Genomic DNA, 22,276 nt, shown 5'->3' with positions numbered 1-22,276 from the left:
CTGAAGGCATGACTCAGCAGTGCTCCCTGGTGGGGGGGCGGCCTCCTGCACGCAGCAGGAGCAGTGCCAAGGCCAGGGACACAGCCTGGAGAGGACTGGGCCAGGCTTAGGAGGCTGCAGGCTGACGTGGGCTGCACAGCATCCCTGGGCCAAGTAGGAACACCGGCTCAGTCACAGTCACAGCCACAGCCTCGAGCGGGGAGGGAGGACCATTTGACTGAATGGCTGAGGGGTTCCAGACTGGGCCTGCGGGGTTGGTACAAGCCGCCCTTCCACCAACATTCTGCTTTGCAGCCCAGATAAGTGTCAGGGAAGGAGAAGGAAAGATGGGAAGAATTCGCATTTTCAAAAGCGCTGTCCCTCTCCTAAGGGTAATCAAAATAAGATCTTCCCATCTCCCCGGCCTAATCCTGAACAGAGAGATGAGGGTCTACCAGGGTGTCAGGAAGCAAGTCCCCAGGCACTGGTAGATTAAAACTTCTCTCTGATGCAAGTGATCTGGAGAAGGGAGCTGCCTTGATGAAAAGACCCACTTCCCTGCCTTCTGGGTAATAATCCAGTTTGGTTTCTACTGTGATGTCAGGAAGAGGACCAGCACATCAAATGACACTAACATTCTTGTGCCCACAGCATTCAGGCCTCCTTGCTGAGAGCCTAGCTCCTTGCTGGAGGCCTTGTCTTTGGGGAGAGGGGGAGACCACGTGCGGGAAGGGGGCCAAAATATGCACATCAGCACGGCTGTGTCTGCCCATCTAACCAGCAGAGCGATTCTGAGTCAGCCTGGTTTCAAACCATCTAAAACGCTGTGGGTGTGCTCAGCAGAGGACAACGACAATTCCAAAGGACACTCAGCAAGTGAGGCCAGAGGACAGGGGGCCCAGGTGACCGACCCTGGGGCACCAGGGGCCACGGGGGGCGTAGTGTTCCTGCCGCGAGAGAGATGAAGTCAGGTGCAAGGCCGGCGCCCAACTGGGCTGCTGGGCCTGGGGTTTAGCACCAGCACGTCCCCGGCCAGGCTGCTTTGTTAACTGCTGCTTGGTTTGGTTTTGGACGCTGGTGAACAGTGGGAAGAGCCATGCAGCTGGACCTGCCGAAGAAAGGCTAGGTTGGCGCCTCCATTGTTTCTGCTGCGTTACTTTCCGGGAGGGCCCGCCACTCTGGTCGCTTTGCCGCTGCTGCAGAGTGGGAAGACTCACCCTCCTTCAGCACATCCCCGACAGAGAGAGCAGGCTGGTGTCCAGGACCGGCCACTGGTGAGCTCTCCCGAGTCATGGGACCCGAGACAGCACCATCCTTCTGGACTGAGTCATCACGTCCCAAAGCCAAATGCCTTGGCGCTTCCAACTAGCAGCGGCCCCGCGGGGCCTCAAGATGGTGCGCGCAGAACTGGAATCATACTCTCGTCAGTTCCTCAGCACCTAGGAGACGACGATCCAGGAGGGCCAGTCTCCCCTCCTGCTGCCCATCCGCACGGGGATCTGCCGCCGGCCCTGGTGGAGGCTCCCCGGCACGAGGCTGCCGACCCGGACAGGTCCTGGGGATCTGGGTGGGGGACGGCCAGCACTACAGGCTTCGCCTCCTCTCGTTGTAAAAATCAGACACAGAAAAATTGCACAGTAAGGTAAATTAACAAGTAAAAAGAGAAGGAAACAGCTGTGAAGGAAGAGAAAGAGGAGGCCAGCAGAAAGGTAACCGTGAGAGGCCAGGCTTCTAGAAAACCCGACAGAGGTGAGGATGTGAGGTGGCTGGAGGGAGGGAAAGAGGAAGATTTTTGGTTTTATTGAGAATGGTTCACAGAGAAAGAAGAGAAAGCCAAGACGTAAAGAAGAGGAAAAGGCCCTGTGTGAAGACAGGTTTCTGCTGTGTGAGATGGGGCATCGGAGCAGGAGGGGGGCCTCCCTGCTGGGCCCGCGAGAGCATTCCTGTTCTCAGCACCTCGGCCCTAAGGAGACTTGAGTTTCTTAGTCCGTGTGGAGGTTCCGTTCTCTGCTTTCACCACTCCGTTTTCGTGGTAACCTGGGAATGAAGGGAGACAAATGCAGTGTTTCCGCTGGGGCAGGGGCGGGAGGCTGCGCACAGGATGAGCCGAGGGGACCTAGGCTGCAGCCCCCACAGCAAAGGGCACCAGCAGGCGGCTCCCAGGGGCTCCTGCCCCCCCCCCCCCAGGGTCTTGCTTCACTTGAGGTGGGTAGTCTCCGACTGTCCTTCCGCGGGAGGGGCTGGATGACACACAGCCACCAGGGAACAGGCAGAGGCCCACCCGCCACCCGCCCAGGCCTGAGGTGGGGCCAGAGCCTAGGCCTCAGCTCCTCTCGGGCCCCTGCGGGGCACCAGCCCCCTTCAGCAAAGGTCCCAGGACACGGAACGGTCAGGAGGAGGTAGAGAGGCTGCAGGGACAAGGCCTTACTCTTCACCTGGCGCTCCTCTGACAGCAAAAGCGTGCTTTTCATTGTTGCCCTAAACACAGCGTTTGCTCGCTCAAAGTCAGGCACACCTGGCTGCAGCCCCCCCCACCCCGTACCCGCCCCACCGCCAGCCGGGCCTGACTCCTTGTCACACGCAGCCGCGCACGCGCCCTTGCCGAGCAGGCCACACCTGGAGAGAGGCCGGCGACTCAGGAAACAGAGCCTGGTGCAGACAGGCCCCCAGGCTGGACAGAGAGCGCGGGGCTGGCAGCGAGCGCCCCAGGACCTGGCGGGGGCCAGAGGAGAAGCGGCTGTCTCCCGAACGCAGCCCCCCAAGCACTGTGTCCCCTCAGGCCACCCCTGAAGAGAGAGGCAGAGCCAGCATCCTGGGAGATGGCCAGGCCGAGATGCGGAGCATGGGGGCGGGTGAGGACCCAGAGAGCATCAGCCGCCCTTGATGGGGTCCCTGAGGCCACCCTGTGGACATGCTTCCAGCCAGAGCTCCCCACCCAGCCGCTGCCCTGCCCACCGCGGCCGCGAGGGCCCCCGCCGCGTCGGCCAGCCCCACCCACAAGCCGTGTGTGCCCGGCCACGTGCCAGTCAGGCCCTGGCACGAGCCGAGGAGCCCGGGGCCTGGGAGGAAGTGGGACGGGGCAGGCCTGGTCCAGGGCCCTGGGGGGGTCCCCGCCCGCCCCGCCCCACCCCGGCACTCACCCGACTCCCTCTTGATGAGCCTGGCTGCCAGCCTGGGCGCGGCGGGCACTCTGCGCTTGGCGCTCTGCTCGCTCCAGTGCTCGCGCCAGTGCCGCAGCTGGGAGTGGATGAAGCGCCACATGAGCCAGGCCTGGGCGGCGCACACCAGGAGCAGCATGCACAGCCTGTGGGCAGAGGGCTCGGTGGGCTCTGGCTGCACGTGCCCTGGGCAGGGGGCAGGCCAGGACCCCGCGGTGCCCGGCGCGCCACCACCTCCGGGAAGAGCGTGGCCCGTACCAGGCTCCGCTCCAGTGCCTCAGGGCGGGCGGAGGGACCAGCGGGAGGAGGTGACAGATGTGGGTCCAGCTCCTGTCACACCACCCCATGCCTGCTGGACCCACAGCGCAGAGCACGGCCCATGTAAGCCCCGTGTACGTCGGAAGGATTCAAGTGAACTGAACTACAATGCAGCAGAAATAATTCTAGAAGTGCGGCTTCTCACCCGGCGAGCCACGTAGAAGCTGAGCAACCTGGACAAACCTCTGACCCCTGCTGGGCCCCGGGTGTCATGGAGACCGTGGCCTCCTCGCTGCCCTCCTGGCCGCTGTGCGAGGCCACTGGCCACACCGTTGAGAACACGCTGTAAAGAGCCCACGCGTGGTTGTAACAGCCAACTGAGAGGCTGGACGTGAACCCGGCACCCCCAGTGAGGCGCAGGCCAGGGGAGGAGCTCCCAGCGGCACCAGCACCAGGCCTGCAGCCTGACGGACCGGGGCCAGGGAGGGAAGACGGATGTGATGGAAGCAGGAGGCTGGCATCTCTTCTCCCCTCGGGCCAGATGTCTGAGATCCCCCCCTGAACATCACGGTGCGGGAGACCCAGCGGTCTGCGGCCTCCTGACCTTCGGCAGAAGTTGTGCCGAGTTCGGGAGGCTCCTGCCCAACTCACCTGCAAAGTAACGTGTTGAAGTTCCCTTTCTCGGGGTCAAAGGCCTGGTTTTCCACGCGAGCGAGGCCAAAGCCAATGGCCAGCACGGCGAGGGTGAGGATGAAGAGGCGGGTGACTCCAAATGCAGCAGCCCAGGCGTTAAACCTGCCCGAGGAGCGGGGGACGTACGTCAGCCTTCAGGCAGCAAGCGGGGAGAGGGTCCAAGGGTGGCCGAGGAGGGTGCTTGAGGGACGAGGTGTCCAGAGTAAGACGCTCCAGGAAAAAATAACCCCAGGGCCCTGCCTACCGCCAGCGCGGGGCCCTCCCCTTCGCCGGGCCTCAGCCCGTCCACATCACTCACAGCTTCTCGTTGTTCTCGTCTGCAAAGTAGCAGAGCCGAGCCGTGTGGAAGAGGAACTCGGTCGAGTACTGCAGCAGGAGCAGGACCAGGCCCAGGCGGCTCAGGCTGTGGAGACACAGACAAGCCTCACAGTCCCCACGAGGCACCGCGAGAGCGGGGGGCAAGGGGCCTGGGCTCCTCTCTCCACTCCCGCCCTCCCTGCGAGCCCCGCCTCATCCTTCAGGATTCAGATCTGCTGCCACACCTTCAAGAATTTTCCTTAATACCGATATGTCACCTGTCCCGTCTGGGCCCAGCGCCCCTCCTGCTCCCACTGTGGCCCTGGCTGCCTTCGCAGCACCTGTCACTCTGTGTTCATCACCTGGCACGGGACCACGCACAGAAAAGGTGCTCAGAACAAACTGCTGAGCTTTGCGTGTAGAAATATGAGGGATTTGCGGGAGGAGATTCCTACAGTCTGATTTTTTTTGTCATCCAAGTCTTCACAGCCAAGAGGTATACGAAGAAGCAAAACTCAACACAACATCAAAATATGTGCTAGTGAACCAACCTCTTCAAACACGAGCCCCCATTCCCATGTCCCCTGCTCACTTCCGGTCACGATGCTCTTACTGACTTTCCCAGGCAGTCTGCTGCCAATGGTTGGCTGTGGTTCAAACAGACGCAAGAAGGCTGCACAGTGAAGTTACAGGTGCTGCTGAGCAGGCAGGGCCTTGGGAAGTCAGGGAGATACTGGGGGGCTGGGTGGAAAACCCGCGGGCCATGCTGAAGAGGGACCCCGTGATTCCACCCAGGGGGACCAAAGAAGTGTGGAGTCATTCAGCAAAGTCACTGGATTCTGAGAACGGTCAAGAGAATGATGTGAAAACCCAGTGTCTCCACACAGCCGAAGGTGGCCAGCAGGATCCTGCCCTTGACCATCTCAAGCCTTACCGCCCAGCTCTGCTCCCACCTCAGGGCCCCGACCCTGTGGTCCCCTCTCCTGCACAGCTCCGCCCAGGTATCCACCTGCCTGGCTCTGTCACTCGCGCCTCTCTCTACCCGAGTCCCCTCCTCAGAGAGCTCTTCTCACCACAGGGGGCCAAGTGGACGAGTCAGCCGTCCCATCACCCTGCGTTACTTTCCTCCTCACACTTAACCACCTGGGGAAACTCTCTCATTTCCTTATTTATGGTCCACCCCCCGGCCCACAGAGCAGGAGAGCAGGGCCTTGTCTGCCTTCACCCAGATGGAACTGCCCCTCCTGAAGCAGGGCTGGGCCCACGGGTGAGTGAAGGCCCCCAGGGCCCAGCTCTCCCCAAACAAGACCCCGCATCGCTGGCCACTTCAAAGTTCTGTCTTCCTTGGGAAATCCTGCAGCCGAGGGTCTCTCCTTTCCCCACACTCACTCACTTCTGAAAACTAGATTAAAAGGAGTGGAGAGGGGCTTCCCTGGTGGCGCAGTGGTTGAGAGTCCGCCTGCCGATGCAGGGGACACGGGTTCGTGCCCCAGTCCGGGAGGATCCCACGTGCCACGGAGCGGCAGGGCCCGTGACCCATGGCCGCTGAGCCTGTGCATCTGGAGCCGGTGCTCCGCAACGGGAGAGACCACAACAGTGAGAGGCCTGCGTACCGCAAAAAAAAAAAAAGGAGTGGAGAGAGGCGGCCGCACCTTGAGCCGGGCCGGCCTCGCTGGGGCCGGGCCAGCGTGATTGCGAAGGACCGGCTGCTCCGCCTTCTGTTCTAGCCTCTTTCCAGAACAAGAACTCGGCCCAAACAGGGTCAGACCCTGCCCTGCTCCTCTCCGTCCCCATCCTCGCGGCACAGCTTCCTCACACCCACCCGTACAGGAGCCTGCGACACAAGAGCAGAGCTGCACCCACACGGCCTCTGCCCCTCAGAGGCCCAGCCAGGCACGGACGCCGCTCTCGGCCTCCAGAGACCACAGAGCAGACCCGGCTCCGGTCCCCCGGGTCAGTCATTCTCACGGGATGCCTGCCATGCGGACCGAGGAGACCCCGGGCACCTGAGCAGGTTATACAGCGCGTGCTCTCCTATACCGCAAAAGCCAAGCCCAAGGAAAGTCCAAACTAGAAGGACAGGTCCTGCTCAGCAGTGATTCTCTTCACAACAGAGACACTCAAGGCAACAGCAACTCTGCTGACGTGAGGACAACCAAGCAGTGATGACTCTACCCTTCATTACAAATCGAAGGGAAGGGGAGTCCGGGGCCACGAGCTCTGACAGCGCCGCCGGCGGGATGCACGGGGCAGGAGCCCCGCTCAGGCTGCCCTCAACCGGCAAAGCCCTGGTTCACGGCCCGCGTCCCTGGGATCCTTCCCTGGCCCTGTCTCGGGTTGAGGTAGTCGCTCCTCTAGGTTCCCACGGCAGGTGGTCCCTACAGTAGCACAGTGCTCATCCCACTAACCGTCTTTACCTTTGTCTGTAACTGTCTCTCCTGCTTGGCAGAGAATGATCCAGTAACCATAAAGGAACCCTCCATTATCCATCTGTGTGTTCCCAGGTCTTACCATGGTGCTCGGCACACAGTAAGTGTCTAAGAAATGCCTCCTGATTAAATGACTGTGTGGAGAGAGGCACAGACATAAAAGGCAGGGAGATCTGGCCCGCTCCGGGTGTCACTCACTTGAAGAGGTACGCGCCCGCAATATGGACCAGGTACAGGCAGATGTACTGGAGCTGCCGGGGAATCTCCTCCTGCAGACAAGAGAGGCAAACAGGACATGTGCTCATTCCCTAACTGGAGATGCAGGGGGAGGCAGAGGAACAGGGGGAGTGCAGAAGGACATGGCAGGCCTGCGGAGCGGGGCTGCCAGACAGCCCCAGGTCCCACCGGGGACACGCGCACCTGGCTGCACAAAGTCTGAAGGCGACTCAGTGGTCAGGGGGCGGGACTAGGTTGAGAAAGAAGAGACAGGGACTGGGGAACAGGGCTTTAGGAAATCAGCCAGAGAGAAGCTTTTAAAAAAAAAACAAAACTGAAGGAAAGGCAAAGAACTCTCCATCCGCTCCCCCGAAGATGAGTCAGGCCCCCCAAAGCCACATGTCTCGTGTGGGAGTCTGACAAGGCAGCCCCCCTCCTGGAGGTCAGGGAGATTCCAACAGGCACTGGCTCAGCATCTCACTCAACCCGCCAACACACCCCCGTGTCCACCCCCACACGTGGGCGGCCAGAGGGAGGGCCAGCAGCATCAGAGGGGCCACCAGTACTCACCTTCCGTACCTTCTGGAAGTAGAGCTCAGGAAGTGCGTGCAGCCAGTAGGCCAGCTGGCACAGGTAGAAGAACTTCACCTGGAAGCTGGAGACAAGGGGACCAGTCACCCAGAGGGATGGAGAGAAGCGCCTACAGGTGCTCGCCAAGCACAGGGTGGGGTGGGGGCAAGGGCCAGGCGGTGTGAGGAGCTGGGCCGAGAGGGAGGAATGGAGGGGCGGGGGGATGGTGAGCTCCACGCCCGAGCCCAGGACACTGCTCCACACACAAGACCATGCACGTGGAGAGACATGGAAAGTCCATGAAAAGACACAAGAAGGATGAAGAGAGAGCAGAGGAGGGAAGGCTGAGGAGGGGGCTGAATCCAGAGTGCTGTCGGGGCAGGAGATGGCAGGTGGCAGGAATGAGCTGAGGAATAAAGGGGTCTCAGCACCAGAGGGAGGACCTAACTCTGCTCAGTCCCCAGTGCTGCTGTTCTAAGGGCCGTGGTCTCTGGGGGATGTGGGCCCAGCTCTGCCCTCCCGGTGTCCTGTCGGCGCAGGAGAGGAGGGGCACTGCCTCCCGTGGAGGCCTGAGGGGAGATGGGTGCAGACGTGTGCAGGTGCCAGGAGGGCGCAGCCCAGAAAGCTCCGTGCAGAGGCTCTGCTTCCCCGCCCCTCCCAGGCGCTGTAGGAACCTGCTACAGACCCAATGTTTGCACCCCCTCGAAATTCACACGTTGAAATCCTAACCCCTACGGTGATGGTACCGGGACGTGGGGCCTCTGGGAGGTGATTAGGTCACGGGGCTGGAGCCCCCCAGAGTGGGATTAGTGCCCTTGTGAAAGAGGCCCCTCTCTGCTTCTGCACGTGAGGACACAGAAGATGTCATCCATGAAGCAGAAAGTGGCCTCACCAGACACTGGGTCTGCCAGCCTCCAGAACTGTGAGGAGGGGATGTCTGCTGTTTATAAGCCCCTGGGAACCCTGCCACCTGCGGTGCTCTGTGAGGGCAGCCTGGGCAGAGACAGGACCCTGTGCCCGGTCTCCTGCAGTTGACGTGTCATTTCAGGAATTGCCCATAAGAACACGGGGAGGAAGCAGCTCCCAGACGTCTGCCTCCACGACACTGGGCCCTGCCAGGCTCGGGGGCGCTCTGGTCCTCGGGCTCGCCGGCCTGTGTTCTGCCCACATTGTGGGGCGAGAAGCCAGTGCACCAGCCCGCTCCTCCCTGGGGACCGAGGGTGACAATACTCACGGGAGGTACACATGCGGATAGTCTTCCCAGAGGCTCCTTGGGTTTGTTAAATATCCTTCCTGTAGTGGACGGGAAGAGACGACGTTTAGAAATGTGAACGTGAGGCCTGCTGGGCGGGCCCGGGGGTCAGGGGTCAGGGTCAGGGTTGCACCTAGTCCCCAGCTGCCAGCGTGAGGAAGGAACAGGAAACATGAACATGGAACCCCTCTGGCACTTGGCCCGTCTCTTTACTATGGAAGAGAGCCGTGATGTAGGAGGAAGAGCCCTGCTCTGGGGTCAGAGGACCCGAGTCTGACTGTGGGTCTGACACTGATCAGCTGCGTCCTCTGAGCGAGTCGGTCTCCCTGGGCTCCAGCTGGCTCCTCTGTAAAACGAGGATCAAAATACCCTCCAGAGTTATTGTTAGAAATAAATGTGACAGTTTATGTTTACGTGACAGCGTCGAGTGTTATGCCTGGCGTGCAGGCACTCAGGAAATGCTTGTAGAGTGAATGAGCAAATGGACTCCAGAGCCACCGTCCCCCGGAAAAACGAAAAGCCTACTTTGGCTTTTCACACCACCACAAATAAAAAGTATGGCAGGACCCCCCAGGCCTCCCCAACGGGCCTCACGTGTGACACTTATCACATAGCACCATCACTGCCGGCCGCCAGGGCTCTGCTCGTGCCTTCTTTTCTGGCTTTTTTCTGGCGCCTCCTTGCATCTCCAGTATCTAGCCCAGGTCCTCTTACAGAGTAGGGGAGGTGACCTGAAAACCCTCCTGTTACAAAACATCTGGACATGCTGGATGCAATCTAACAAATGTTCTTTTCAATGCAAAGCTGAGCTCACAATAAGAAAGGGAAAACCCGAGGGCCCAAGAGGGTAGGGAGCTAAAAGCCTGAGCGGGTGAGGCTGTAGGGCCAGAGCTTTCGCGCCTGCGTGGGAACAGAAGACCCTTAAAGGGCCAGCACCCCAGAGAAAAGGGATACTAGGAAGGGTCCGACGAGCAAGGCAGGGAGAAGAGGACCACGTCTGCTCACCCGGGGCTCAGGATGGAAACAAAAATATGACCCCCTGAAAATCTGTAACTTCAGATTCACTTTCACGTGGGTTTGGAGCTCAAATGGACATCACCTGTGTGTCTAGGCGCCCTCACGCTAAGAACTTGGTATTAACAGTATCTGTGGGCCGGTGAGGCCATCGGGACGTACTTCCATCCGAGAACATACAGGGTTCTCACACACACAACCTTGCCAAAGATGAGTTTATAATCCAAGATTACAGAACATACACGGAAACGGCCCACCACGAGCAAAAGGAGGCTGACGCCACGCGACGCTCAGAGAGGGCGGAGGAGGTGACGCCAGCCTGACCTCCTTTTAGAAACAGGGAAAGGAGGGAGTTCCCAAAACAAGGGGGCTTCTTGGCAGCACGACTGAATTCTGAGCTGCGCCTCAAGCCTCCTGGTCCAAGCGCCCCAGGCCTGGCTGTCCTGGTGAGTCAGAAATAAACCAACCGACTGGTGGCTTTGATGAGGAGGCCCAGAGCCTCAGATGTTCCCACCGGGACTGAGGACGGGGCTGCCCTGGGCGGGGAGGAGGCCCAGCAGTTCCCAGAGGAGCCTCCAGGTGACTACTGGAGCCTCAGTCATACTCCCACCCAGACCCTGAGTCCCTAAGTGCCCCTGGACATTTCAGATACGACCAGGGCCTCATTAGCACAATGACTCAACAGACGGGTCCCATCAGGCGCAGGCCCCAGGGCAGTCACAGTAACTTGGGTTTGAAGGAAAGGGTCTCCCCACCAGACCCTCCCGGCCACATTCCATCTCCCCCTCAGAGTCCGGCAGAGGTGGGAGGCTCTGGGGCGCGCGGGGGTGGGAGGAGAGGGCTTTTCCGCACCCACACTGGGGCCACCCCTCTCTGCCCCCCACACGCCGCCTGCATCAGATGCCGGCCCCGGGCACACAGGTTCACGGCCTTCGCCCTCCCTACCCCCTTTTCCAAGGAAACCAAAGTGGGGAGGCCATTCCTTCCTAGAGGAAACACCAATGTATTTAAGGATGAAAATGGTACTTCTGGGATCGAAGTGGGAGAAGAATTTCCGCCAAAAAGACTGGCCAAGAAAAGCAGCCCTGACAGAAATCTAAGAGCTCAAAAAGCCCAGACGATCCTGTGATTTTAAACAAGGACCCTCCCCAGCTTGGCGCTTTACTTAGGAGACAAAGAAATCAGAACTGTGAAGCCAACCAGCAGAGAAAACGCCCCAGAACAATGCTGCCGGCCTGTGAGGGGCAGTCCCGGGCGGAGGGAGGCAAGCAAGGCGGCCAGAGGAAGAATGACTCACTGAGAACAGTCTTTTCCAGACCTCGGGCCAGGCAACCGCCCAGGGAGGCTGGGCCGGGGCCCCTCGGAGCTCAGCACAGCACACCGAGTGTGGGCTCGCCCCCAGATCCCACCCGCCAGTGGGCCTGCCGTCTGGGGGGGCGGCCTTTAAGATCCTCTGTTCTCTCCTGATTCTACAAATCAACCAGGAGCAAGGGAGGCCTCAGCGGGCTGGCACACCCCCTCCCCTCCCCTGCAGTCTTCCTTTCCAGTGGATGAACAAAAAGCACCACAGGAAGAGAGAGCAGCATCTAGTCCTGACACAGCCAGCTGCTGCCTGGACCCAGTGGTCCTTCAGGAACACCCACTGCTGAGGTTCTGCTGCAGGCAGTCTGTGTGTCAGAAGGCAGCCCTTACCTGAGCCCCTGCCTCAGAGGCGCTCCCGCTGAGCGCTGGGCTGCAGGTTTAAACTGTGAAGGGAGGCACCCTGGGAAGCCAGGCACCCTCCCACCCTGCTTTCCCAGTACAGCGTTTTGCTTCCCCTGAACGATGAACAGTAGCTGAGAGCTAGACTAAAGGTAGGAGGTCGACATTCTTATTAAATTATCAGTTGGCCCATCTACGACCCCGTCACCCTGCCTGGATCAATGCAGAGAGAAATGTCTGAATTCAACACCAAGATCAAGCTGGTTATTTCGTGGGGGGAGGGGTTTAGGGTCAATTTTTACTTTCTTTTTCAAACTTTTATGTATGGCTTATTTTTTTTTAAATGATCATCTATGATGTTCATAAAAACAAGCAATTCATTACTTTAAAAACTGTTGAAGGTTGGAACAAGAAGAGGCATTCGCAGTCGACTTATTCCCTTCTCAGGACAATATTGAGTGAGCACCTAGCGTGCACCAGGAACTGCGCTTGGGGGATAGCAGTGCGCACGGTGCCTGCTCCCAGCAGCTCGGGGGCTAGTATGAGGGAGAGGCAGGCAGCAGAGAACACACAGCTCAAGAAAATGCCACAGCAACAGGCGTGGTGCAGCAGACACAAGTGTGCGGGGAGTTCTCTGCAGAGGTTACGTGTAGGTGGAGACCTGGATGGCACGGGGTGTCAGGGGACAGAGCACTGCAGCAGAGGAAGCACCCCTGCAAAGCGCAGGAGGCAGGAGAGCCAGGAGAGTCAGAGGAACAGTGGGGCTGGGGCCAGCGAGCCAGACAGATAAGGCCAGCAGCACCCGGAGCACAGGAGTGAGGAGGGAGACCCACTTCAGCACGAGCGCGACGGGATTTGAGGCAGGGGATGCGAGACCTGGTTTATGTTCTAAAAAGATCTGTCTGGCTGGGCAGACGATGGATTGGGGTGAGCGGACACAGGAGTGGAAACGGCCTCCCTCCAGAAGTGGTCCAGCAAGAGATGCAGCTCAGGGCCTCCTGACCGTGGCACTAGTGACACCTGGGGCCAGACTGTCTTTGCTGTGGGGACTGTCCTGGGCACTACAGGACATTCTGCTGCATCGCTGGCCTCGACCCACGAGATGCTGGTAGCATACTGTCAAGCATCCCCTGGAGAGACCCATGGGCCCGGGGGCAGAGGTGCAGGCAGAGAGCAGCGACAGACGCTCCATGTGCTGGTGGCAGTGGGTGGGGGAACCTGCCGATGGACTGACCGGAGAGCGAAAGAGAAGAATCGAGAACGAGTTCATCATAACAGAAACATAGGATTTAAAAAACTAGCTGTTTTCACTCCTTTTACAAAACGACCCTCTCTTCTTCAGTCACCTTCACTCTGTGCAGAATGGCCTGGAGGGAGCAGGTGAGGTCTGAGAGCCACACGATGTATCAGGACCTGGGGTCACTGGAACTTTCCAGGCTCCCTTGGTCTCTATTCTCCTTCTGGAGATGCTGAGTGGAGACCTGGCTATCACCATGGTAAAAGCCTGTTATAAACGTCCCCAGAAAAGCGTAGCAGCTCCAGACTAACGAGCATCATTTCTAAGCCCTGGACGGCCCAGGAGCCTTGCACACTCTGGAACTGGGGGGAAGTCCCTTGGCTGTTGGCCTGCGAATCTGGTGAAACTGGGTCACAGCTGGGGTGGACGGTGGGTTGAGGCAGAAAGAGCAAAAGTGATTCAGAGATGAGGCAACGCTTCTCCTGCAAGAGCAGTTAAATGTCCGTGGGACCCGAGGGCTGTTCTGCTTCAAGGCAGCTCGGGGTCTCCAGAGGCCGCGTAAACCAAACACCCAGTGGCTGGGAGAGGCCTGAGCCCAGCCGTACCTAGACTTCCCGGGGCCGCACGTGTGCTGCACAAAGGTAGGGGGCGCTACTCACACAGACCACACACAAAGTCTGCCCCAGGGGGAGTATAATGTGGCAGGCCTGCTCCAGAGCACAGAGGCCTTGGGCCCTGCATTTAAAATTCCTATTGTTCTGTGATTAAATGATAATAGAAATAAAGGTAATATACAAAAGGGCATGCTGAGTCCCGCTTTGAGAATATGGATTCAGCGTTCAGCTCGCAGACAGATAGGTTGGTCTTGAAGACGAGAAAGCTCATCACTGTTGCTAAGGAAGGGGAAGGGGGTGAGAGGTCAGGGGAGGCAGGGAAGGAAGCTTCTAGGAGGTCACAGGGTTGCTGAATTTTCCAAGCCCTGGCCCTGGATTTCTCACAGGACAATTCTAGCTCCTGAGGAAGAGACCCGGTTACAGACAGGAGGTGCTCCAGGTTGGGGGGGATGGAGGGGATTAAACACTTCCTAGGACGACAGGCTTGTTACAAAGGACCCCGAAAGGCTGTCCACATTCCTTTGTACGAAGGAATTTTGCTGTATCAAAGGTTGCTTGAAATAAGAGTATTCTTGTGCAAAAGGGGAGGTGAGTCAACTGTCTGGTCCTCCAGGCATTCGTAGAAACAGCACTGACTCTGACGGGACCTGACGTGCACGCAGGGGGATGCTGGCCGAGCCTCGGCAGGCCGGTGTGGTGCAACAGAACCAGACCCTCAAGTCCAAGGCCTGGCCACTTCAGAGCCACGTGACCATGGGGCCTGAGCTTGGATTTCTTCAATCCATAACACAGGTACCGGAATGAACATAAAACTCAGCTCAGGGGACAGCACCGTGCAAGGGCCCCAGGACGGAACACAGAGCTGTGGAGCTATACGCTGTCATCACCGTGACATCACATCATAACGACAACAAGTGTTTACTTCTGGACCAGAGGACGCTCCCCAGCTATTAAACAGCACCTAAACCACTGACTCCTCTCTCCCGGCGATAACATGGCAGCCCGGGCCCCAGCCATCAGCAGCCCCTAAGACCACTCACCGTGACCACCACGTAGAAGCACCAGATCACCGAGCTGAGGTGAAAGACGACCAGCTGTCCAGATTCGTTGAACTTGCTGTGCTTGACCTTGGAGAGGTGAAGCCGTTTGCTGATTTTCTAAAGAAGAGAATCCTGCATATTAACATGAGTGTACAGGTAACGGCAGGTTTCAAACTCCTGTTTTCTCCCCACAAAAGGGCTGAAGTTTGAAGCCAGCCTCATCCAAGTTATTTCATGGAAGCCTCGTGTGTGCGTATAGTGTTTAGTTTAAGGCAAGCATTTTGAGAAAGCGGCGAGATGAATGTCTTTAGCTGAGATGTAAAGAAAACATCCCCCAAGGGTTGCTGTGTTCGACCCCTGAGGACACCGTGTCGTCATACGTCAGGCAGCTCCCTCCCGTGTAATAAACACTGTGGTCCCACGTGCTACGAAGGCTTTGAGGGGGACGGAGACCAAACTGTGGTGCAGGAGATCCGGTTGCTATAGGACCAACCAGGGCCTCCAAACAAAGCGAAGGCCTCACAGCTGCAGCTGCTTCACCCGCCGAACCCCCCAGCTTCCCATCTCGGAATCCAGACACGTCACTCACGTCTAAAATGTACTCCTGCACCACAGCGTGCAGGATGATGGTGATGAAGATGTAGAACAAGACTGTGACCAGGTCCTTCGGCCCGTAGTGGTAGTGCACCGTCTCGCCATCTGTGGAGGCAACGAGAGCCACGTCAGCATCCCTGGGTGAGGAAGTGCTCTGGGACCCAAAACTGAAAGGAGATCTGGAGCAGAATGTGCTATCAAACGCTTCCCTTTGGCTGTAACCCCAGACTTAGAGGATGTTCTTCCCGAGAACCCCACCCACCCTCTGGACTTGGCCCTTGGGAGCACCAGTGCAGAGGGGAAAGGAGAAACCAGCACACGGCATATCATGACGATGTCTCCTGATCGGGGCAGGAAGGCACAGTGGCTGCAGCCAGCAACTGGAGACCACCAACCTCCATCATTCCCTGGCTGTGTGACTATAGAAAAGTGACCAACCTCTCTGAGCCGTAATAGCCTTCCCTGTAAAAATGGGATTGCAGTTATACTTCATCGAGGAAGCATGATGCAGGGTTAAGAGTGTGGACTCAGGACTTCCCTGGTGGCACAGTGGTTAAGAATCCGCCTGCCAATGCAGGGGACATGGGTTTGATCCCTGGTCCAGGAAGATCCCACATGCCACGGACTAACTAAGCCCGTGTGCCACAGCTACAGAGCCTGTGCTCTAGAGCCCACGAACCACAACTATCGAAGCCTGCGCACCTAGAGCCCGTGCTCTGCAGCAAAGAGAAGCCACCGCAATGAGAAGCCCATGCACCACAACAAAGAGTAGCCCCTGCTCTCCATAACTAGAGAAAGCGCGCAGCAATGAAGACCCAACGCAGCCAAAAATTAAAATAATTTAAAAAAAAAAAAAAAGAGTGTGGACTCAGAAACCTGAGCTTGTATCAAAGCTCTGCCATTTATTTCCTCCCTCTTTGTTTTTATTTTTTTGATATTGATGGGTTTTTTTTTTTTGCCAAACCACGCAGCTTGTGGGATCTCAGTTCCTGGAGCAGAGAGTGAACCCAGGGTGAAAGCCCGGAATCGTAACCACTAGGCCACCAGGGAACCCACACCTCCCTCTTGTTCAAAAAAATTGAAGTATAGTTGATTTATAATATTGTGTCAGTTACAGGTGTACAGCAAAATGGTTCAGCTATATATATTTTTTAGATTATGTTCCAGTATAGGTTATTACAAGATATTGAATATAGTCCCTTGTGCTATCCATTAAATGCTTGTTGCTTGTCTATTTTATACATAGTCGTGTGCATCTATTAATCCCATACTCCTAATTTATCCCTCCCACCACCTTCCCCTCTGGTAACTAACTATAAGCTTGTTTTCTATGTCTATCTGTTTCTGTTTTGTAAACAGATTTATTGTATTATTTTTTAGATTCCACATATGAGTGATACCATATTTGTCTCTGACTTACTTCACTTAGTATGATAATCTCTAGGTCCATCCATGTTGCTGCAAATGGCATTATTTCATTCTTTTTTATGGCTGAGTGATACTCCATTGTGTGTGCGTGTATAAAACTCCTTCTTTATCCAGAAAAAAAAAAGATGAAAACTTTAATTCAAAAAGATACATGCACCCCAGTGTTCACAGCAGCACTATTTACAAGAGCCAAGACATGGAAGCAACCTAAGTGTCCATCAACAGACAAATGGATAAAGAAAATGTCATTTATTTCCTGTGTGACTCTGGAGCACCTCTGACCTTTCTGTGCCTCAGATTCCTCATCTGTAAAATGAGGATAACAGCAGTTCCTGTACTGCAGGGTTACTGTGAGAATGAGGTGACTTCAAAAGTGCAAAGTGCTTACTTAGAATAGTATCTGGTGCACAGTAAGCGCTATACATGTATTTGCTATTATTTTTGTGGTTGTTGGGCTATTGTGAGGATTAAACGAGATAATCTGTATGCAAGATACTTATCAGTGCCTATAACCATGGTAGGCATGCACTAAATAGTAGTTTAATAAAATATTATTTCGTAGTAATAAATTAGATGGAATCCCAGGTATCTAAGTTTTGTAAAGCTCTGCTACTACAGCCTCTCTCTCCGCGGACAGAGGAGGATTCGTGCCTTCGTTCCAGTTGGCAGGCCTGGATCCCTGGTGCTCTGTGGCCCGCCCTCCCCCAAGCAGACACATTGGCCCCCTTTCCAGCTGTGCTGCCTTCGTGCTGAGTCACACACGAGTCATCTCTCTTTGCTGGGATGCGTTTACCAGAAGGCAGGCCAGGGTGGGTGAGTTTCAGGGTGGCTGCAGAGTGAAGCAGAGCTGATTGGGTCACTCTGGGAGTCAACCCATGACCCCGCCACCCTGGACTGGGAGAATGCACTGGTGGTCGGGGGGTGGGGGTGGGGTGGGAGGGGGCAGTAAAGACATGGAGCGCATGAACTTTGAGATCAGACAAGCTTTCCCTTTTCCTCTCCCTCCTACCTTCCACAAAGACCCTACTCTGTGAGAGCCACTGGGCTAATTATTGAAACACGGAGATAAAAGACGCTGCCCTGGCTTCAGAGAGCACAGACCAGTGGGGAGACTGACAAATAAATGTACAATGACCTACAGACAGGCAGACAGCCACACAGGGAGCCAAGGCAATGGAGGGCCGACTCCAGCTGGGGCAGCCCCTCAGGGTAAACAGGAAGATATAGAAACTTGAGAACAAGCTGGGGCAGTCAGGTGTGGGGAGGAGGGCATCCTGGGCGGAGGACGCAGCATCTCAAGGATGCAGGCAAGGAGGATGCAGTGCTGCAGGCAGCCAGGGTACCACGTCAAGGGGTGTGGACTTTATCCTGAAGGCAAGGTGGAAACATCAAAGAATTCAAACTCAATAGGAAAATGAACAAATCTGGGCTTCAGAAAGTTTACTCTGGCAGCAGTAAACAGCATCGTGCCTGGAGGTAGACACCAGTGATGCAGGTAAGGAACCACAGGGACCTGAATTAAAGGGGAAAACGGAACAGGGAGGGAGGAGGGCCATCAGCGGCAGAGACCTGGTAAGACTAGGTGACTGACCCGGGAAGGGACTGAGATCAGGGAGGGGAATCAGCACCGAGGACCGAGGAGGAAACATGCGAGGAAGGGAAGAGATGGGCATCAGCACCGAGGACCGAGGACGAAACATGCGAGGAAGGGAAGAGATGGGCATCAGCACCGAGGACCGAGGAGGAAACATGCGAGGAAGGGAAGAGATGGGCGTATGGGTCAGCCTCTCCTTCCTGCCCTTCCATCATAGGGCTGGCATTACCCTTGCCCTGCCTTCTTCATAAGGGAGGATCAAAGGAGACTAATTAGATGGCAGCATATTTTGAAACTACAAAATAACTAAACACATGCAAAGTTTCACCATCGAGACCAGCCTTATGAGGCAAAATAGGATTTATCCTCAATCAAACGAGCATGGTCCCAAAGCAGTTAAATGACGTGTCAAGACTTTGGATTATCCATCTTAAAGCCTCTTCAAGTCACCTCCATTCGTCACCCCATATACTATGGTTCCAAAGAGATGTGACCAGAGCCTTGAAACCTTCTTGAAACAAGAATGGATGGATAGACTAATACATTCTTTTTTCCTTTGCTGATGAGAGCTCCTTGCATGTTTATTCATCCACTAATAAACCACGTGCAGGGCCCCGTGCTGGGGGACAGCAGGGTACGAGGGCATGGCCCTGCCCTCTCAGAGCTTAGCCAGTGCACACCAAATTCTCTACACCTAAAAACCAGAGGCCAATAACAACAGCAAAAACAAAAAACAACCAGATTGAAAAATGGGCAAAGATTTGCCGGAATATGGATGGACCTAGAGATTATCATACTAAGTGAAGTGAGTCAGACAGACAGAGAAAGACAAATATCATGTGATATCACTTATATGTGGAATCTAAAATATGATACAGGGGCCTCCCTGGTGGCGCAGTGGTTGAGAGTCCGCCTGCCGATGCAGGGGACACGGGTTTGTGCCCCGGTCCGGGAAGATCCCACATGCCGCGGAGCGGCTGGGCCCGTGAGCCATGGCCGCTGAGTCTGAGCGTCCGGAGCCTGTGCTCCGCAATGAGAGAGGCCACAACATTGAGAGGCCCGCGTACCGCAAAAAAAAATAATAAAATAAAATATGATACAAACGAACTTATGTACAAAACAAAAACAGACTCACAGACACAGAGAACAAACTTATGGTTACCAAAGTGGAGAGGGAGAGGAGGGATAAATTAGGAGTTTGGGATTAGCAAATACAACCTACTATAGATAAAACCATCTCAAACCCATGAGAATAGCCACAATTTAAAACAAAAAAAACCAAACAAACAAAAAACAGAAAATAACAAGTGTTGACGAGGGTGTGGACAAATTGGAACCTTTGTGCATTGTTTGTGAAAATGTAAAATGGTACAGTCACTATCAGAAACAGCAAGATGATTCCTTAGAAAACTAACAATAGAACTACCAGATGGTCCAGCAATCCTACTTCTGGATACAGACTCAAAAGAACTGGAAGCAGGATCTTGATGAAATATCTGTACACCCAGGTTCATAGCACTATTCACAACAGCCAAAGGTAGAAACTACCCAAGTGTCTATCAACAGATGAATGGAAAGACAAAATGTGGTCTATACGTACAACAGAACATTATTCAGCCTTAAAAAGGAAGGAAATCCTGTCACATGCCACACAGAGATGAACCTAAAGGACATAACGCTAAGGGAAATAAGCCGTCACTAAAAGACGAATACTGTATGATTCCATCACAGGAGCTTCCCAGAGGAGGAAAATTCACAGAGACAGAAAGAACGGCGGTTGGCAGGGGCTGGGGGCAGGGAGGATGGGGAGTTGCTGTTTAACGAATACAGTCTCGGTTTTGCAATGAAGAGTTCTGGAGGTTGCACAACAGTGTGAATGTACTTAACACTACTGAACCGTACACTCAGAGATGATTAAGATGGTCCATTTCATGGTATGTGTATTTCGCTATGATTTAAAAAAAACACCAGGCCAGGTGTGATCAGTGCTGTGATGTGGCAGGAAATGAGGAGGGGCAGGGCCCTGGGGAGGAAGGGTCACTGAACGCAGGCCAGAGAGCTGGTGAGGGTGGAGTGGTCCGGGCGGAGGCATCCGGGGAAGGTCCAGTTGGACAGAGGATTGGCGTGACCTGCAGAGCAGGGGTGGGCAAGCCATGCCACGGGGGGCTCCCCCGACAGGTCGTGGTTAAGTCACGCTTCCAAAGGCAAGGGAAGGTTCTGGAGGACTGAGTCACAGACGCGCTCTTCCTGCCAGGTGGATGGGCTGGGGGGCCGGAATGGGACCGGGAGGGCAGTCAGGAGGCACTCACAGGAGCCCAGGCTGGGGGGTGGGAGCGCCCTGCACTCAGATGGCGGCAGTGTGGTGGAGAAGACAAGTTGGGAGAGGTGTGGGTGATGGAACCAAAAGGACCAGCTGGCAGACTGGCCGTGGAGAAAGACCCTGAAGTTCCCTCTGGCACCTGTCTGCCCTCTGTAGCCCCCGAGCTTTCAGAATGCTTCAGCGTGCTGTCTCATTTGATCCCTGTAACCACCCACAGCGTGGGCAGAGGGGATGAAGAAACAGGGTTCACAGGGTAAAGGGACAGGGGCCATTTCTCAGATCTCCCAGTGTCTGGCCGCCCCGCCCCCCTGCTGGTAAGAAGCTGCTGCTTTGATCTCTCTCCCTACAACAGAACAAGCAGCATGGTATCCAGATACTCACGGGCTGTGCTCTGATGCATGCAGATTACCTCTGCTGCTTGCCCCTTGTCTGCTGCCTGCCTGCTTTTCAACAGGGCAGGAAAGTAGATTGGTTTGGCCCCTTCTGCTTGCCACAGAGCTGTGGAGGTTGGAACTTTGTGTTTTTCCAAGAGGCTATACACAAATGGATATTTTGGGGTTTTTTTTCTTTTTAAATTTTTGGCTGCTCACTAATTCTTATAAAAATCCTCTCACTCCCCAAGTTAGAGCTCTGACCCTTTAAGCAGTGCCCCTATCCTGCATGAGGTCTCAGAAAGAACGGCGATGGTCTGGCAGTGAGCGACTATGATTTTTTAGAAGAGTATGTTTCAGCACATCTCTGAGCTCTTAGACCAGAGAAGCGATTCTGGCCCTGAGTCACGGCAAAACGCCCGCAGAGACCAGGTGGGGAATGCAATGAGCAAAGTGGTCCGTGCGTCTTAAGATAAATCCTTTCAGCACAGAGGCCGCTGCACTAAACAGGGAACGGTCTTCAGTGCCACAATATGCTCCCCACTGTTTTTCCTTAGCTCTAGGGCCCGCTTGGTCTGTCTTCCACATTTCTACTTTGAGAGAGAAACAAGTTTAAGATCCACTTCCATTTCAACCTTACTTAAAGAAAAACAATTCAAACTGGGATACATGGTGGCTGCCAGGCAGTCTTAATGTCGGGAAGACATTAGAGAGGAGTGGAGACTGTGGCAAAGTGCAGAGTGCATGTCCCAAGGGGTGAAGGAAGGAGTGGGGAAGGCGCTGGGAGGGGCGTGGCCCCATATTTCAAAAGCAAAGAGAGAAATCCCTACGTGAATCATCTGATTTTAAAATGCCGGTGACTAATTCCAAAATTGTAAAAACACTTTATGGGCCAACACCAAACTGGCTAAGGAAAATACACAAGCCAACTCTGACCACAGGCCACCAATTTGCAATCCCTAGCCCAGACGACCCCTGACACCTCCCAACACCCATATTCTGTGAGCCCTCTTTCCTATGCAACACCATGGAGTAGGTCAGTATATTCCCCTGAAGGGTTAACCTCACCCTGGAAGGAACACCTTCAATAACGACCCACCCTCTGTGGATGTTATCCTGTCTTCATTCAAAAGTGACACTTGCTTTGTTTATCTCTGATCAAAGTTTAAAAAGAGAGTCAACGTGATCAATAAGGGCCTGGCTGTCCTGACAACCTCAGGTGGAGCTGGCCCTTTAGGAGCAGCGCTCTTACTGGCCTCCTGTTTTGTTTCCTATGACTAATAGACATTTTCTTGTTTCCCCTGGTGTCACCTGTAAGCAGCTTCTCCCGCATGCCTTCACAGGTCCCATCTTGTCCGGATACAGCTGTGCAGTCTCTGACCTCCTCCCCGGGACCTCAGCTGGCCCGTGGCCACCTGTGGCTGACGCTTCATCTGCTCTTTACATCCCCTTAAAGTCTGGGCACCTGCCAACGAGGCTTCTGCCTTTGTCCGAAAACCTGGTGGCTTAAA

The 22,276-nt window shown here is 55.4% G+C and overlaps 1 protein-coding gene across 9 annotated transcripts in view; it reads right to left on the bottom strand.

Moving 5' to 3' along the window:
* Positions 1-1,758: 1,758 nt before the first annotated feature.
* TRAM2 (translocation associated membrane protein 2) overlaps positions 1,759-22,276 on the bottom strand; it is a 150,361-nt gene continuing 129,843 nt past the window's right edge. For 4 of the 9 annotated variants that reach the window (XM_067752722.1, XM_067752723.1, XM_067752719.1 and 1 more), the window contains 10 exons: positions 15,048-15,157; positions 14,459-14,575; positions 8,835-8,893; positions 7,601-7,685; positions 7,013-7,083; positions 4,387-4,491; positions 4,047-4,190; positions 3,120-3,283; positions 2,596-2,691; positions 1,759-2,016 (listed from right to left, as the gene is read on the bottom strand). In XM_067752722.1, coding sequence (XP_067608823.1) covers positions 2,615-2,691; positions 3,120-3,283; positions 4,047-4,190; positions 4,387-4,491; positions 7,013-7,083; positions 7,601-7,685; positions 8,835-8,893; positions 14,459-14,575; positions 15,048-15,157 — 932 coding nt within the window. In that variant the 3' untranslated portion in view covers positions 1,759-2,016; positions 2,596-2,614. The remainder of the gene's footprint in view (positions 2,017-2,595; positions 2,692-3,119; positions 3,284-4,046; positions 4,191-4,386; positions 4,492-7,012; positions 7,084-7,600; positions 7,686-8,834; positions 8,894-14,458; positions 14,576-15,047; positions 15,158-22,276) is intronic. The other 5 variants (XM_067752720.1, XM_067752716.1, XM_067752717.1 and 2 more) reach the window with 4 other exon arrangements.

This window comes from Pseudorca crassidens, chromosome 10 (genome assembly GCF_039906515.1).
Source record: "Pseudorca crassidens isolate mPseCra1 chromosome 10, mPseCra1.hap1, whole genome shotgun sequence".
Lineage (NCBI taxonomy): Eukaryota > Metazoa > Chordata > Mammalia > Artiodactyla > Delphinidae > Pseudorca > Pseudorca crassidens.
This window is presented reverse-complemented; position numbering and strand designations above follow the sequence as displayed.